At 57.3% G+C, this 13,409-nt stretch overlaps 2 protein-coding genes across 3 annotated transcripts in view; both read left to right on the forward strand.

Annotated features, from left to right (window-relative positions):
- Positions 1–6,807, forward strand: part of EHD1 (EH-domain containing 1) — a 28,526-nt gene extending 21,719 nt beyond the window's left edge. For both annotated transcript variants that reach the window (XM_011942556.1, XM_011942555.1), the window contains 2 exons: positions 4,043–4,207; positions 4,673–6,807. In XM_011942556.1, the coding sequence (XP_011797946.1) occupies positions 4,043–4,207; positions 4,673–5,197 (690 nt within the window). In that variant the 3' untranslated portion in view covers positions 5,198–6,807. The remainder of the gene's footprint in view (positions 1–4,042; positions 4,208–4,672) is intronic.
- Positions 6,808–7,138: 331 nt separating this feature from the next.
- The window catches only part of CDC42BPG (CDC42 binding protein kinase gamma (DMPK-like)), a 29,255-nt gene continuing 22,984 nt past the window's right edge, over positions 7,139–13,409 (forward strand). The window contains 3 exon segments of the mRNA XM_011942773.1: positions 7,139–7,181; positions 9,759–9,957; positions 10,039–10,100. Coding sequence (XP_011798163.1) covers positions 7,139–7,181; positions 9,759–9,957; positions 10,039–10,100 — 304 coding nt within the window.

Genomic DNA, 13,409 nt, shown 5'->3' on the forward strand with positions numbered 1-13,409 from the left:
CCTGCCTCAGCCTCCTGAGTAGCTGGGATTACAGGCTTGAGCCACCGCGCCCGGCCTCCATCTACTTTCAAGAAGGGTTTGACTATGCTTACAACACAGAAACAGCACACAGGAAGTTACCGCTGAAGCGAAGGAGGCAGCCTCAGAAATGGGGTGTTGGGGGATAGAGCTCTGAGGCTTGTTGGCTTCCCTCTAGGGTTTCTTGTTTTTGTTTTTGAGGCAGAGTCTGGCTCTGTTACCCAGGCTGGAGTGCAGTGGCATGATCTCAGCTCATAGCAACCTCCACCTCCCAGGTTCGAATGATTCTCCTACCTCAGCCTCCCGAGTAGCTGGGATCACAGGCACACACCACTATGCCCAGCTAATTTTTGTATTTTTAGTAGAGACAGGGTTTCACCATGTTGGCCAGGCTGGTCTCAAACTCCTGACCTCAGGAGATCTGCCCACCTCAGCCTCCCAGCGTGCTAGGATGACCCCTCTGGGGTTTACTGAGCCTGAAGTGCACTCAGCACAATGTTGGACACCAGGGACATGGCGGGGAGTGACACACAGCCCGTCTCCTCCTCAGCCTTCATAGGGAAAGCACAGCACACAAACAAAAACTACACATCAGTTATTTGTGTTGTCTCGGAGTGAGCACAGGCTGCTGTGGGAGCTGGCGCTAAGGGCTGTCCCGGTGGAGAGGGGCTGGGGGGGTCTGGCAGGAGCTGAAGCTTAAGCTGCGACAGGAAGCAGCTCGTGAGGAGACGGTGCCAGCCTACAGACTGGGGAGCACTCGGCACGGAAGCCAAGGTCACGCTGAGGTGGTATCAGTCCAGCAGGCCTCGCAGACCATCCTTACGTCTCCTGGCAGCCCAGGCCTGGTGGCACCTATCAGCAGCCTCTGAATGGCCAAAGGGTTTGGAATCTCCGTGGCTGACCAAGTACTTGAGTGAGAGCCAGCGTGGCTGGGGCCAGGAAACGAAGGTTAATGCCACCAGCAGGCCCTTCCAACACAGAATGACAGAACACAGGCCCTCAGGATGTCTGACTTTGGATAACACCCTATTGTGAGCCAGCCTAGACGAGTCACCAAGAGTGACAGTCCCGGCTGTGGTTGGGGTTGGCCCCGTGGACAGGAGTGTTTGACACAGATTGTCTGAACAGCTGAGAAGTGACCAAGCCCACACTTGTATCTTAGCAGGGCACCTAGCTATTCTTTCAGGCTCTTAGCACAGGGTTCGGCTGTTTAAGAAATAGGCTCCAGCCAGGCATGGTGGCTCATACCTGTAATCCCAGCACTTTGGGAGGCCAAGGTGGGTGGGTGGATCACCTGAGGTCAGGAGTTTGAGACCAGCCTGGCCAACACGGCGAAACCCCATCTCTACTAAAAAGATAGAAAAATTAGCCAGGCGTGGTGGCGCGTGCCTGTAATCCCAGCTACTTGGGAGGCTGAGACAGGAGAATCACTTGAACCCAGGAGGCAGAGGTTGCAGTGAGCCGAGATCGTGCCACTGCCCTCCAGCCTGGGTGGCAGAGCAAGACTATATCTCAAAAAAAAGAAAAAAAATAGGCTCCGGCCAGGCATGGTGGCTAACACATGTAATCCCAGCACTTTGGGAGGCCAAAGCAGGAGGATCCCTCAAGGCCAGGAGTTAGAGACCAGCCTGAGCAATCTAGTGAGATCCTGTCTCTGTTTAATTTAAAAATTAAAAAAAAAAAAAAAAAAAAAAAAGCCCTTGCTGTAGCTCCCATCTCTAGGCCAGGCTAGAGCGTGGCTGGGGAACTGTCCTGCCTGCCGAGCCAGGCCCTTTGGTAATACGTCCCCAGTTCTTCAGTAAGACAGCACAGAGAGCAGGGTGCTTGCCCCCACCTCGTGGCATGCAGGAGGGTACCAGGGCAGACATTGTGTGGGCATTAAGGCTTCAGTGGCAGCTGTGCCTGTGGCCAGGGTCACAGTCCCCTGATCTCCAGAGTATAGCTGAGGACTAAGGATGGGCACTTCCTGGGAAGCCCATGCCCCTGCCTGCTCAGAGGCACGGAGACCCTGCAGGCTTGAGCACAGTGACCCTCGTACCCACTCTGTCTCGAGGCCAGTCAGAGGGCATGTGGGTGCCACCTGGCCTGAGCAGTGAGAACTGACTCATCATCCTTTGCCACCACTGCCCTCCCCTTGTGTCCCAAGTACCCTGGGCCCCGCCTCACCTGCAGATGGGGAATCCTCATTCCGGCCTGGACCTCCGTGAGCTGTGTGCACCGGCAGGGGTCAGATGCCTGCTCTGGAGGACACAGGGCTGCGTGGTTTTCTTATTTTTAATTTTATTATTTTATTTTTTGATTGTTTGGAGACAGACTCTCACTCTGTCGCCCAGGCAGGAATGCAGTGGCATGATCTCGGCTCACTGCAACCTCCACTTCCCAGGCTCAAACCATTCTCCTGCCTCAGCCTCCTGAGTAGCTGGGATTACAGGCACCCACCACCACGCCCGGCTAATTTTTATATTTTAGTAGAGATGGGGTTTCACCATGTTGGTCAGGCTGAACTCCTGACTTTAGGTGATCCGCCTGCCTTGGCCTCCCAAAGTGCTGGGATTACAGGCGTGAGCCACCGTGCCTGGCTGGCTGGATGTTTTTCTAGAGATCTCCCTTCTGGAGCCTCCCTGTGAGTGGAGTCAGCTTTGAGAGAGGAACCCATGCAAAAACCCAGGTGAGTGACCCCGGCCTAAAAGGACAAAGGACGTCCTGAGCTGATGGGTGTGGGTGTGGCCCTGTGTGAGGCCCTCTCCTTGCAAGGCAGAGAGAGCTCCCCTGCTCAGCCACCTTTGAGGATAGACAGGACAAGGGGCGGGCATGAGCCCCTGCCTGTCTGTGAGACCGTGTGTGATCGCCAGGCCCTAGGCACACTGAGTCACCGCGCCTGGAAAACTCTGTGGCCTCCAGTGTTGCCTCACACCTGCCACTTCCTTTTTCTGGAGTGAATGGTACTCTCTGTGGTGACTCCCACCGGCCTGGGATCTGCCTGCCACAGTGTCCCTGGGAGACCCTAGATCTAGACCCACATGGCACGGGGCTGTCTCCCTTAGGCAGTTCTCAACCAGGCCCCCGCCCAGGGCAAACAGGCTCAGGCTGAGTGAGGTGGTAGATGGGCTGCAGCCGGGGAGAAGGGCAGCGAGGCTGGCTGGCCGTAGCCCTCCGTGGCTGGACACGACTTGGCAAGGCCGAGGGATCTGAGGGCTGGGCTGCTCTCGAGGGGTGCCAGGTTCCTAGCTTGCTGTGGGGAAATGAAGGGGGTACCGCCCTGAACTGGCACGTCTAAGCAAGGTGTTGACGCTTGGATAAAGCTGGCAGCCGCCAAGAGAAGCCTTTGTGGGATGTTTTGAATCCTTCGTCATCTGAGCTGCGATGATGGAGTGGAGTGTGGCGCGGGCCCCTGGAGTTCTGCGGGCTCCGTGGGCACTCAGCAGGGATTTGGACATGTAGGTTGGTGGGCCCTGCAGGAAGCCTGCTCCCTGCTCGGGGGAAGGGGGCTTGCAGAGAAACAGGAAGAACATGGGCTGTGAGGCACCTTCAGCAGCCTGGGTTCCAATCCCAGCTCCTCCACGTGGGAGCCAAGTGCCCCAGGCAGCGTTTCCCAGCCTTGCTTAGGGCCGGGGTTGGGAGAATCCTACCCCGCAGGGCTGCGGTGAGGGTTGAATGGAGGGTATGTGATGTGCCCAGCAGTGCACAACAAGTGGCCTCCTTTGGGTTGACAGACTTGGTTTTACTGTTCCTGGATCACCACAATGATCCATGCAAGGCCAAGGCTGTTGTCTTCTGTTTCAAGTGCGTTTTCCTGTCCTGTCCTCTGCCCCGCGGCAGTGAACAGCTGTGGCTCTTGCCAGATTGTGTCTGTTCCTAGGCCTGTGGGAGCCAGCGGTGGCAGCGGCCTTAAGCTTGACCCATCCCTCCCGCTTCCCTGTTCCTGAGAGAGCACCTTGGAGTATGCTTGGAGTGTTCTTGGAGGCTCTGCTCTCGGGGGCAGCCTGGGACAAGACAGCGCCTGATGGCCACCCCGTCTTCACAGGTTCATGCCTACATCATCAGCTCCCTCAAGAAGGAGATGCCCAATGTCTTTGGTAAAGAGAGCAAAAAGAAAGAGCTGGTGAACAACCTGGGAGAGATCTACCAGAAGATTGAGCGCGAGCACCAGATCTCCCCCGGGGACTTCCCGAGCCTCCGCAAGATGCAGGTACGGCTGTCTCGAGGCCCCATGCAGGCTGGTGGCCATCAGGGCAGGAGGAAGGCCGAGGGCACTGGATTTGGAGGGAATCCCATCTCCATGGGGAAGGACCTCCCTGAACGGAAGCAGCTGGGTTAATCACCGGCACCCCACCCGACTCAGAGTTGACCCAGGCGGTGACACTGCAGAGGGGAATGTGGTGACTCACCCTGCGTGGTGGGGGGAGGGCAGGGCCGTGCCAGCCGCTCTGGTGCCCTGTCCATTAATCCTTTGCTGCCGCCCTGCAAGGAAAGAGCTGGAGTTGCCTCCTGTGTACAGGTTAGAGAGCCAAGAGCCAGAGGGGTTTGCCGAGTCGCCCCTGCTAGTCGGGGGGAGCAGCACTTTCTGCTTGTGAAGCCCTCCCTGGAACCACTTGGCCTGGAGTCTGGGAGGGGCCGCCCTCCTCAGCCCTTGTCTTTCCTCCCCTGCCCACAGGAACTCCTGCAGACCCAGGACTTCAGCAAGTTCCAGGCCCTGAAGCCCAAGCTGCTGGACACGGTGGACGACATGCTGGCCAACGACATCGCGCGGCTGATGGTGATGGTGCGGCAGGAGGAGTCCCTGATGCCTTCTCAGGTGGTCAAGGGTGGCGCCTTTGACGGCACCATGAACGGGCCGTTCGGGCATGGCTACGGCGAGGGGGCCGGCGAGGGCATCGATGATGTGGAGTGGGTGGTGGGCAAGGACAAGCCCACCTACGATGAGATCTTCTACACGCTGTCCCCCGTCAACGGCAAGATCACGGGCGCTAACGCCAAGAAGGAGATGGTGAAGTCCAAGCTCCCCAACACCGTGCTAGGGAAGATCTGGAAGCTGGCCGACGTGGACAAGGACGGGCTGCTGGACGACGAGGAGTTCGCGCTGGCCAACCACCTCATCAAGGTCAAGCTGGAGGGCCACGAGCTGCCCGCTGACCTGCCCCCACACCTGGTGCCGCCCTCCAAGCGCAGGCATGAGTGATGGCACCCGGCCCGCACCTGCCATCTGCAGGCCCGGCTGGGAGGCAGAGACCGGGGAGGGAGGCTCACCGTTCCTCGAGGTCCATAAAGGCTGAGCGGTGTTTCCTCGCCTCTCGAAAAGGAAAACCACCATCTTTATCTTAAGGCTGTTCCTGGGCCTGGTGGGGGAGGCAGGGGTGAGATGATGGAATTTTGTGCACAAGAACTATGGATATTTTAATATACAACGTCAGAGGCAGCGTTCTTTGTCGCCGCCGCCTCTGTGTGACAGCCACATGTGCACAGCCTCTGCCCCCCACCGGCCTTTGCTCTGCTCCGGCTGCAGCTGGACAGTGCAGCGACTGTGACCGCAGGGGAGCCAGGTCGCCCTTTTGGCAGCTGCTAGGCTGGGACTGCATGGACAGGAACACCAGGCACCCTCCGTTTGCTTCTGAGCTGAGGTTGCTTCACGGGGCCGTGGCTTCCTTCCTCACCCGGCTCTGCCTCCCCCGTGCTCTCGGGCGAAGTGGGTTCTTGTGCCTTCCCCTCCCTGGCCCAGGCTCCCCGTGCGCGGGCCCTGCCCTTTCCTCCCACGCCCCACCGGCTCCGATGCACCACCCTGCTCAGCAGTCACAGAAGCAGGGCCCAGCAACTTTTTTCAGGGGTCCAGGGAGTAGGAGAACCATCTTCCAGAAAAATACATAAGCTAGTTTCTGTTCTGTAAAGTGACATCTTTCATACTTGACCAAATTTCCCAGTAACTTCCCAACCACTGTTCAAAAGCTGTGATTTTTGTCTCCCCTTCCCACCCTCCAGCCAAGGGCAGTCCTGCCCAGGGGACATTAGATATGGGTACCTGGGGAGCTATGGGTACCTGGGGAGCACCCCCTTCCTGGACCCCAGCATTGTGTTTCCTGGCAGAGGAAGGGTGGTCATCCCAGCTCCTGCCCCCCCCCCTCACTTAACTGGAGCTTTGGGAAGTGCCCTCCACAGTGGGAGGTGGGTGGTGGGTGAGGGCTGGCGGGGCCTCATGACAGCTTGGTGCTGGTAAGAGGAAGCCCGTGGTTCTGGCCAGGCTCTTGTGTCCAGACAGTGGGGACCAGGGGAAAGCCAGTCCCTTCTGTAACCCCCCTCATTTCCTACCTTCCTTCCTCCTCTGTTTAGCAAAGGAGGGCAGCTGACTTGGATGTCCTTAGAACGCCCCTGGCCCCAGGCTGAGCAATAAGAAACCGGAGCCTTGCGGCCCAGTTTTCTGGGCCATTTCAGGCCACCTCCCCCTCCTCTGCCTGGGGCCATTGAGCCCAGCCTCCAGGGCCCGGGCGCATTCGCAGGCCAGCGGCCACTGTCCGGGCTGTGATGGCACCGAGGCAGGTGGAGCACCGGGTGCCACACAGCTGGGCTTCCCACCAGGCTTTCCCGCGGGGGTCTCAGGGAGCTTCCCCCCAGCACTGCTTGGAGTCTGCAGGAACTATCCTTGTTCTCCCTAGCCCATCACTCCATACAGTATTAGGTGAGGATGGATGCGGGCGCTGTCCTCGCCAGGAAGTCACTGTTGAAGTTGCAGTGGCTTGTTCATACCTGTGGGAAGAAAAGTGAAGACTTTCTCCTTGCATTAAAAAGTCTGAACTGTGCAGAAGCTTCGGGTGCTTCCTTGTCTTTTCCAGGGACAGTAGTCCTGGGTCGTCCTCCCCTGGTGTCTGTGGGGGCGATGCCAGCAGGGACAGAGTGGCAAGGCCGCCGGGGCAAGGTGACCAACCCTGCCCAGTCCTGCTCTGCTGGACAGTAGCTGCCCCCTGCTACTAAAAGGGCCAGGCCTGTAGGGAAAATGGTTTCCAGGGGATGATGCCCCCTTCCCTGTGCGAGGTGGGAGCTGAGCAGGAGTTCACTTGAGGTGGGAGGGGGAAAGCAGTTGGGAAGATGTTGATAACTGAGGCCTAGGCTGGCACCCCTCAGCCACCGACGGATGAGTGGGCACTTGCGGGGCCCTCGGCACTGGGTGGCGTCAAGTAAACAAAGGCTTCTGGGCTCTGGAGCCAGCCTGGCTCCTTGCTAGCCCCAAGGGCGGTTTATTTTTATTTTTTATTTTTTTATTTTTTTTTTGAGACAGAGTCTCGCTCTGTCACCCGGGCTGGAGTGCAGTGGCCGCATCTCAGCTCACTGCAAGCTCCGCCTCCCGGGTTTACGCCATTCTCCTGCCTCAGCCTCCCGAGTAGCTGGGACTACAGGCGCCCGCCACCTCACCCAGCTAGTTTTTTGTATTTTTTAGTAGAGACGGGGTTTCACAGTGTTAGCCAGGATGGTCTCGATCTCCTGACCTCGTGATCCGCCCGTCTCGGCCTCCCAAAGTGCTGGGATTACAGGCTTGAGCCACCGCGCCCGGCCAAGGGCGGTTTAAATACAGGGAAGCTGGGCCTCTGAAGACAAAGCAGATAGCCCGTGACAAACATGCAACTAAGGGTGGGGCCAGTCAGGCCCAGGTGATGTCACAGATGGGGGACTGTTTATACCAGCAGAGGGAAGGGTGACCCATTAGTGACCCTTCATAAAAGGGTGCAGACTTGATGTGCCATGGGTGCAGGCTGCCCCAGCCCCTCTGGCAGAAGAAGGCAGGCCAGAAACGGCCCTGAGGGTCTCAGGGCCCCAGGTGCGTGCTCTGCGCCTAGCCGGTGTGGTGGCGTCTGGTCCTATGACCAGTACTTGAAGTGCCAGTGGATGCTTCAATTGCTGCAGGGCTGACCGGCCCTCCCTGCGCCACTCAGCCGCCACCTGTGGGCATTCACCCTGTGCCAGGTGGAGCTGCGCCCTCACAATCTGAGGAAGTTCACGTTCCCCCATTTCACAGAGGGAGGGTCCAAGACTGAGGACTGCCGAAATAACAAAAGTGGTAGAAGTGGATTCAAACCAGGCCATCCAACTCCAGCGTGCTTTCCATCGGGTTACTAATCCAAAGCACACACTAAAAGGAAAAAGTGGTAGATCCCTCCAACCCCATCCTTAGACTGCAGCTGTACTCAGGGCTCAGAGACCCACATTAAAGGTTAAGAGCTGTCACTCCAGCCTGGGGTCCTGAAAGCTTGGGGCAGGGGTCACCCAACAGAGGTGGAGCATTTTTGTTCAAGCTGCGAGCACATTAGAGAAGGCACAGAACATAGCAGCGCCCCTGAGTGGCACAGGGAGGGCCAGAAGGGAAGTGCTGCCTGGCCGCCCGCTCTCCTTCCCTGAGCACTCCACCCGCAGGACTCTGTGGGGTGACAGAGGGGCTGTGAACCCCCTGGGGCTGCCCCAGGAAGTGCCTGCTGATCTGAGGCTTGAAAGAGGGGCCGAGGGCAGGTGTCGGCCACAGAGTTCATAGCCCTGGTTTCGGTTCTACAGGTTGGGGGTCATCTTTGGGCTGTGATGGGGGTTCAGGGAGGGCCAGAGGATGTGGGCAGAGATGTAGCTGCCCACCTGGAGGGCTAGCCCCTGCCCTTGCCTCCTCCCCAGCTCCCTAGCTGGCCAGGACCCTGGGGGAGAAGCCCCCTCTTCGGAGGCTGGCCTGGGGCAAAGGAGGGACATTGCCACCCAGCCCCCAGAGCCCCTGGACTGAGGCCTTCGGGGCAATCTGTCCTGGGTCCCACCCACGCAGCACCTCACAGCCCAGGACCCAAGAAGCAAAGGGCCTGCCCACTGCCTCTGGCCATGCACAGCTGCTTTCTATGTTGCAGTTCCTTGTAAAATCTCATTCAGAATAAACATTTCTGGCTGGATTTGCCTCACACCTGTAATCCCAGCACTTTGGGAGATCAAGGTTGGGGATGGGGTGGGGTTGTGTGGGGTGGGGTTGTGTGAGGCCGGGAGTTCAAGACCAGCCAGGGAACATAGTAAGACGCCTATCTCTAGCAAAACAAACATTAGCTGAGAGTGGTGATGGGTGCCTGTAGGTAGTCGCAGCTACTAGAGAGGCTCAGGTGGAAGGATCACTTGAGCCTGGGAGTTTGAGGCTGCAGTGAGCTATGATGGCACCACTGTACTCCAGCCTGGGCAACACAGTGAGACACTGTCTCTATTTAAGAAATTTTTAAAAATAAACATTTCTTCTCCTTAGAAAACAAGCTAACTGCAAATCCAATCAGTGCCCTGTTCTTATCTCAAATGAGTGTTCTAGAAGAATAGCCTAGTAAAAAATAATGGCTGCCCAGGGTGGCTCACATCTGTAATCCCAGCACTTTGAGAGGCCGAGGAGAGTGGATCACTTAAGGTCAGGAGTTCGAGACCAGCCTGGCCAATATGGTGAAACCCTGTCTCTACTGAAGATACAAAAATTAGCCAGATGTGGTGGCTCTTGCCTATAATCCCAGCTACTTGGAAGGCCAAGGCACAAGAATCGCTTGAACCCAGGAGGCAGAGGTTGCAGTGAGCCAACATCACACCATTGCACTGCAGCCTGGGCGATAGAGCAAGACTCCATCTCAAAAATAAATAAATAAAATAAAACAAAATAAATCAAATGGGCTAGTCATAGGGCTTGCCCGGCCACGGCCAGCAAGGTGATGAGAATTGGGAGGTGAGCACATCCGGCCACCACTCTTGTTCCCGTGTTCCAGCGTACCAGGTCTGGCAGCACGTGGAGGGCAGCCTTGGGGAGACTGCCCTGAGTTTAAATCCGAGCTCTGCCACTCTAGCCAGCCCTCTTCCCCCACTAAGGCTATTTCCTCAAGCCCTAATTCAGGAACAGACGTGGTCCACAGAGGCAGAGCCCGATGACACCCACCTTGAGTGGCCTTTGCCAAGCACCCCAGGGAGGTTAGTTGGGTGGGGTGCAGGGAGTAGGGCACCTCACCCAACACCCAGAACAAAACAGGCGGGACCTACCCTTCCCCGAAGCAGCCTGCAGACACAGCGGCGCCTGTAGGCCAGAGAGGTGGTGGCCAAGGGGGCTGGGGCCTGGCTTCCTGTGCACCCAGAGGGACTGATAATTGTAAAACCACATGGGGCTGCAGCCGCTGCAGAGCGTGGGAGCCCCTATGGCTTTTGGAGCAGTGCAGGGAAGGGTTTTGGAAGAAAAACCAGGATGATGAAACCACCATATGTCCACCCATTTGGAGCTTTGGACTTTTCATAGGACACGCCCCTGGTGCCGGGCAGATGGGGTGGGGGAGGGGGCTGCCAGGACTAGCTGGGGTACTGGGGGTCCGCACCCCCAGCATCTGCATCAGCTCCTCCCCAAAGCCATCCCAACAGACGCACCTTCAAATAAGAGCCAGGCATCTGAGGCTCAAGGGCAGGCTTAGGCAGCTCCCCGGCTCCAATCACATTGCCGCCTGCACTCCTCCCTCAGAGAAAGGTTGGGATGGCCATTGGCGGCCATACTGGGAAGCTCATTTGTCCCTCACACCAGAACAAGTGCAGTTCTCCATTATACACAAAAAGACAGCATCCAGAGAGAGAGAAAGAGATTTACCCAAGACCCCATGCCTGGTCAGCAGCGGGCAGGGCTGCATGACCCAAGGCCAGCCTCTCATGTCCTGACCTGAGTAGGAGTGGGCCACCATGCCACATGCACGTTTCTAGAGTGGTTAGCAGCATGGAACGGCCGCCATTCCTGCCAGCCCTGAAGAACCATCTGGTGGGAGCTGCTTCCCGAGGCCAGGGTTGGAGACGCTCATCCTATACCTCCCCTTGGAGGCTGATTCTCAGGACCTTGAGGAAGGGGACTCCCCAACCCTGGGCTCAGCGGCCCTTCAATGTGGCCAGGATGCTGCAGACCCCGGCAACCTGCCTTGTGTCTGCGCTCCCAGCCTCAGAGGGCTATTCCCTGGGGGGCAGACACGGGGTTCCCTGCCACTTCCTCGTGCTGGGTTCTCAGGGCCTCTCCCTGCCCCTACACACCTGCCCTCCGCAGGGCGGGTCTGGACTCAAGGAAGGAGCTCATGGCTGGCACCGCTTCCCTCCCCAGCTTCCATGCATTCGTCTGTAAAGGAGGGTAATAACTCTCTCCTAGCATGGCCCTTGTGAAGATAATAGATCTAAAGTCACTTCGAGATACCAAGAGGCCCCATACACTTGCAAGCTGTTATGAGCGTAACTGCTCCCTGCAGAGCTGGGTGAGAGAGCTAGTGACGTCTCTCAGTACCAAAGGGGCCTGCAGGATGAGTGAGAGGCTGCAGGGGTAGCTGGGCCCTCCTGCACCTGGGGAGTAGTTGACCGTGGAGGTGGCATTTGAATGAAGGTATCCTGGGGAGAAGGAAAGGAAAGAGAGTGGCCTGACTGCCGGGACAGGGTGCAACTGAGGCTCTCAGGAGGTCTCCTCCTGTCAAGACTCACCCATCCCTGGCCGGGGGCGGTGGCTCACACCTGTGATCCCAGAACTTTGGGAGGCTGAGGCGGGCGGATCATGAGGTCAGGAGATCGAGACCATCCTGGCCAACATGGTGAAACCCCATCTCTACTAAAAATATACACACACACACAAAAATTAGCCAGGTGTGGTGGCGGGCACCTGTAGTCCCAGCTACTCAGGAGGCTGAGGCAAGAGAATGGCGTGAACCCAGGAGGCGGAGCTTGCAGTGAGCCGAGATTGTGCCACTGCACTCCAGCCTGGGCGACAGAGCGAGACTCCGTCTCAAAAAAAAAAAAAAGAAAGAAAAAAAGACTCACCCATGCCCAGAGCACCCTGTAAACTGGGCCTTGGGCTGTGCCGTGCTCAGGGCTCTGTGGGGAGCAGGTCAAGGCTGCTGTGGCCCTAGTGGTCTGGCCTCACAGGATCAGAAAACAGATCTGCTGAGACAACATGGTGCCATGCCCTGGAGCTGCTTCGGGCTGTCAGGGCTGGAGGCCTGGCTGCTTGCTGAGGCTGGAATAAGCTCAAAAAGAGACTGAGTCTTTACAGACTTCCTTCCACTGGAGCTGCAAAGGAATGAGCAGGGGGCCCAACCCTCCCCCTTTATTTTTATTTATTTACTTATTTATCTTGGAGACATGGTTTCACTCTGTCACCTAGGCAGGAGTGCAGTGGCACAATCTCGGCTTACTGCAACCTCTGCCTCCCAGGTTCGAGTGATTCTCCTTTCTCAGTCTCCCAAGTAACTGGGACTTCAGATGTGTGTCACCATTCCAGGCTAAGTTTTGTATTTTTAGTAGAGACAGGGTTTTGCCATGTTGACCAGGCTGGTCTTGAATTCCTGGGCTCAAGTGATCCGCCCACCTTGGCCTCCAGAGTAGCTGGAACTACAGGCTTGCACCACCACATTCAGCTAATTTTTAAGTTTATTTGTAGAGATGAGGTCTCACTATGTTGCCCAGGCTGATCTTGGACTCCTGGGCTCAAGTGATCCTCCCACCTTGGCCTCCCAAAGTGCTGGGATTACAGGTATGAGCCACCGCGCCCGGACCCAACTCCCTTTTAAAGACAAGAAAATTGAGGCTTGCAAGACAAATGTGACAAAAACTAATAAAGGACCAGAAAGAATCACGTGTGAGAGGCGAGAAGTGCCGAATGCTTGTCCCAGCCCTGCCCTGTGCAGCCCTGGCCTCAGCCCTGGAACTCAATGTCCACTCAGCTATACTGTGTGGGGATGGACAGATGGCTGGGAATGGACCTTTCTGACAACTTACCAGAGAGGTTAAAGGACTTGCCTGAGGTCACACAGGGAGTGAGACAGGGCCCAGAGGCCTCACCAGGGATGTCCACGAGGGGTAGCGGAGGAGAGGCCCATCTTCCCACCCAGGAGCCCTTGCCTATCTCCGGTTCCCTAATGCTGTCTGGGGCGCCTGTCCCTCCTCTGGTCTCTGGCGCCCCCGTGTGGCCTCAGTGGGCAGGCCCCTTCCTACCTCCTGTGGGCTCCACCCCTGCCCCAACTCCTTAAGGAGGGCCCAGAATCCCTCAGGTGAGAGGGATCTGAACTCCTGCCCCCTCTCCCTTCCGGGAGACCAGAGGCAATGAAGGGGATCCCCAGAGTTTGGTTTGAATCCTGGCTCCCCATGCCAGCCTGGCTGATTTAGGCAACACACCCAGACTCTGGTTCCCCAAACATTTCTCAGCCCATGGGCCCTGCATAGCTACAGGGCGGGCTTCTGGGGAGATCACACGGGAGGCAGGGCGAGTCTGAGACCAGCCTTGGGCAACACAGAGACCCTAGCTCTAAAAAAAATTAAAAATTAGCTGGGTGCGGTGGCTCAAGCCTGTAATCCCAGCACTTTGGGAGGCCGAGATGGGCGGATCACGAGGTCAGGAGATCGAGACCATCCTGGCTAAC

The sequence above is a fragment of the Colobus angolensis genome, unplaced genomic scaffold (genome assembly GCF_000951035.1).
Source record: "Colobus angolensis palliatus isolate OR3802 unplaced genomic scaffold, Cang.pa_1.0 Scaffold21, whole genome shotgun sequence".
NCBI lineage: Eukaryota > Metazoa > Chordata > Mammalia > Primates > Cercopithecidae > Colobus > Colobus angolensis.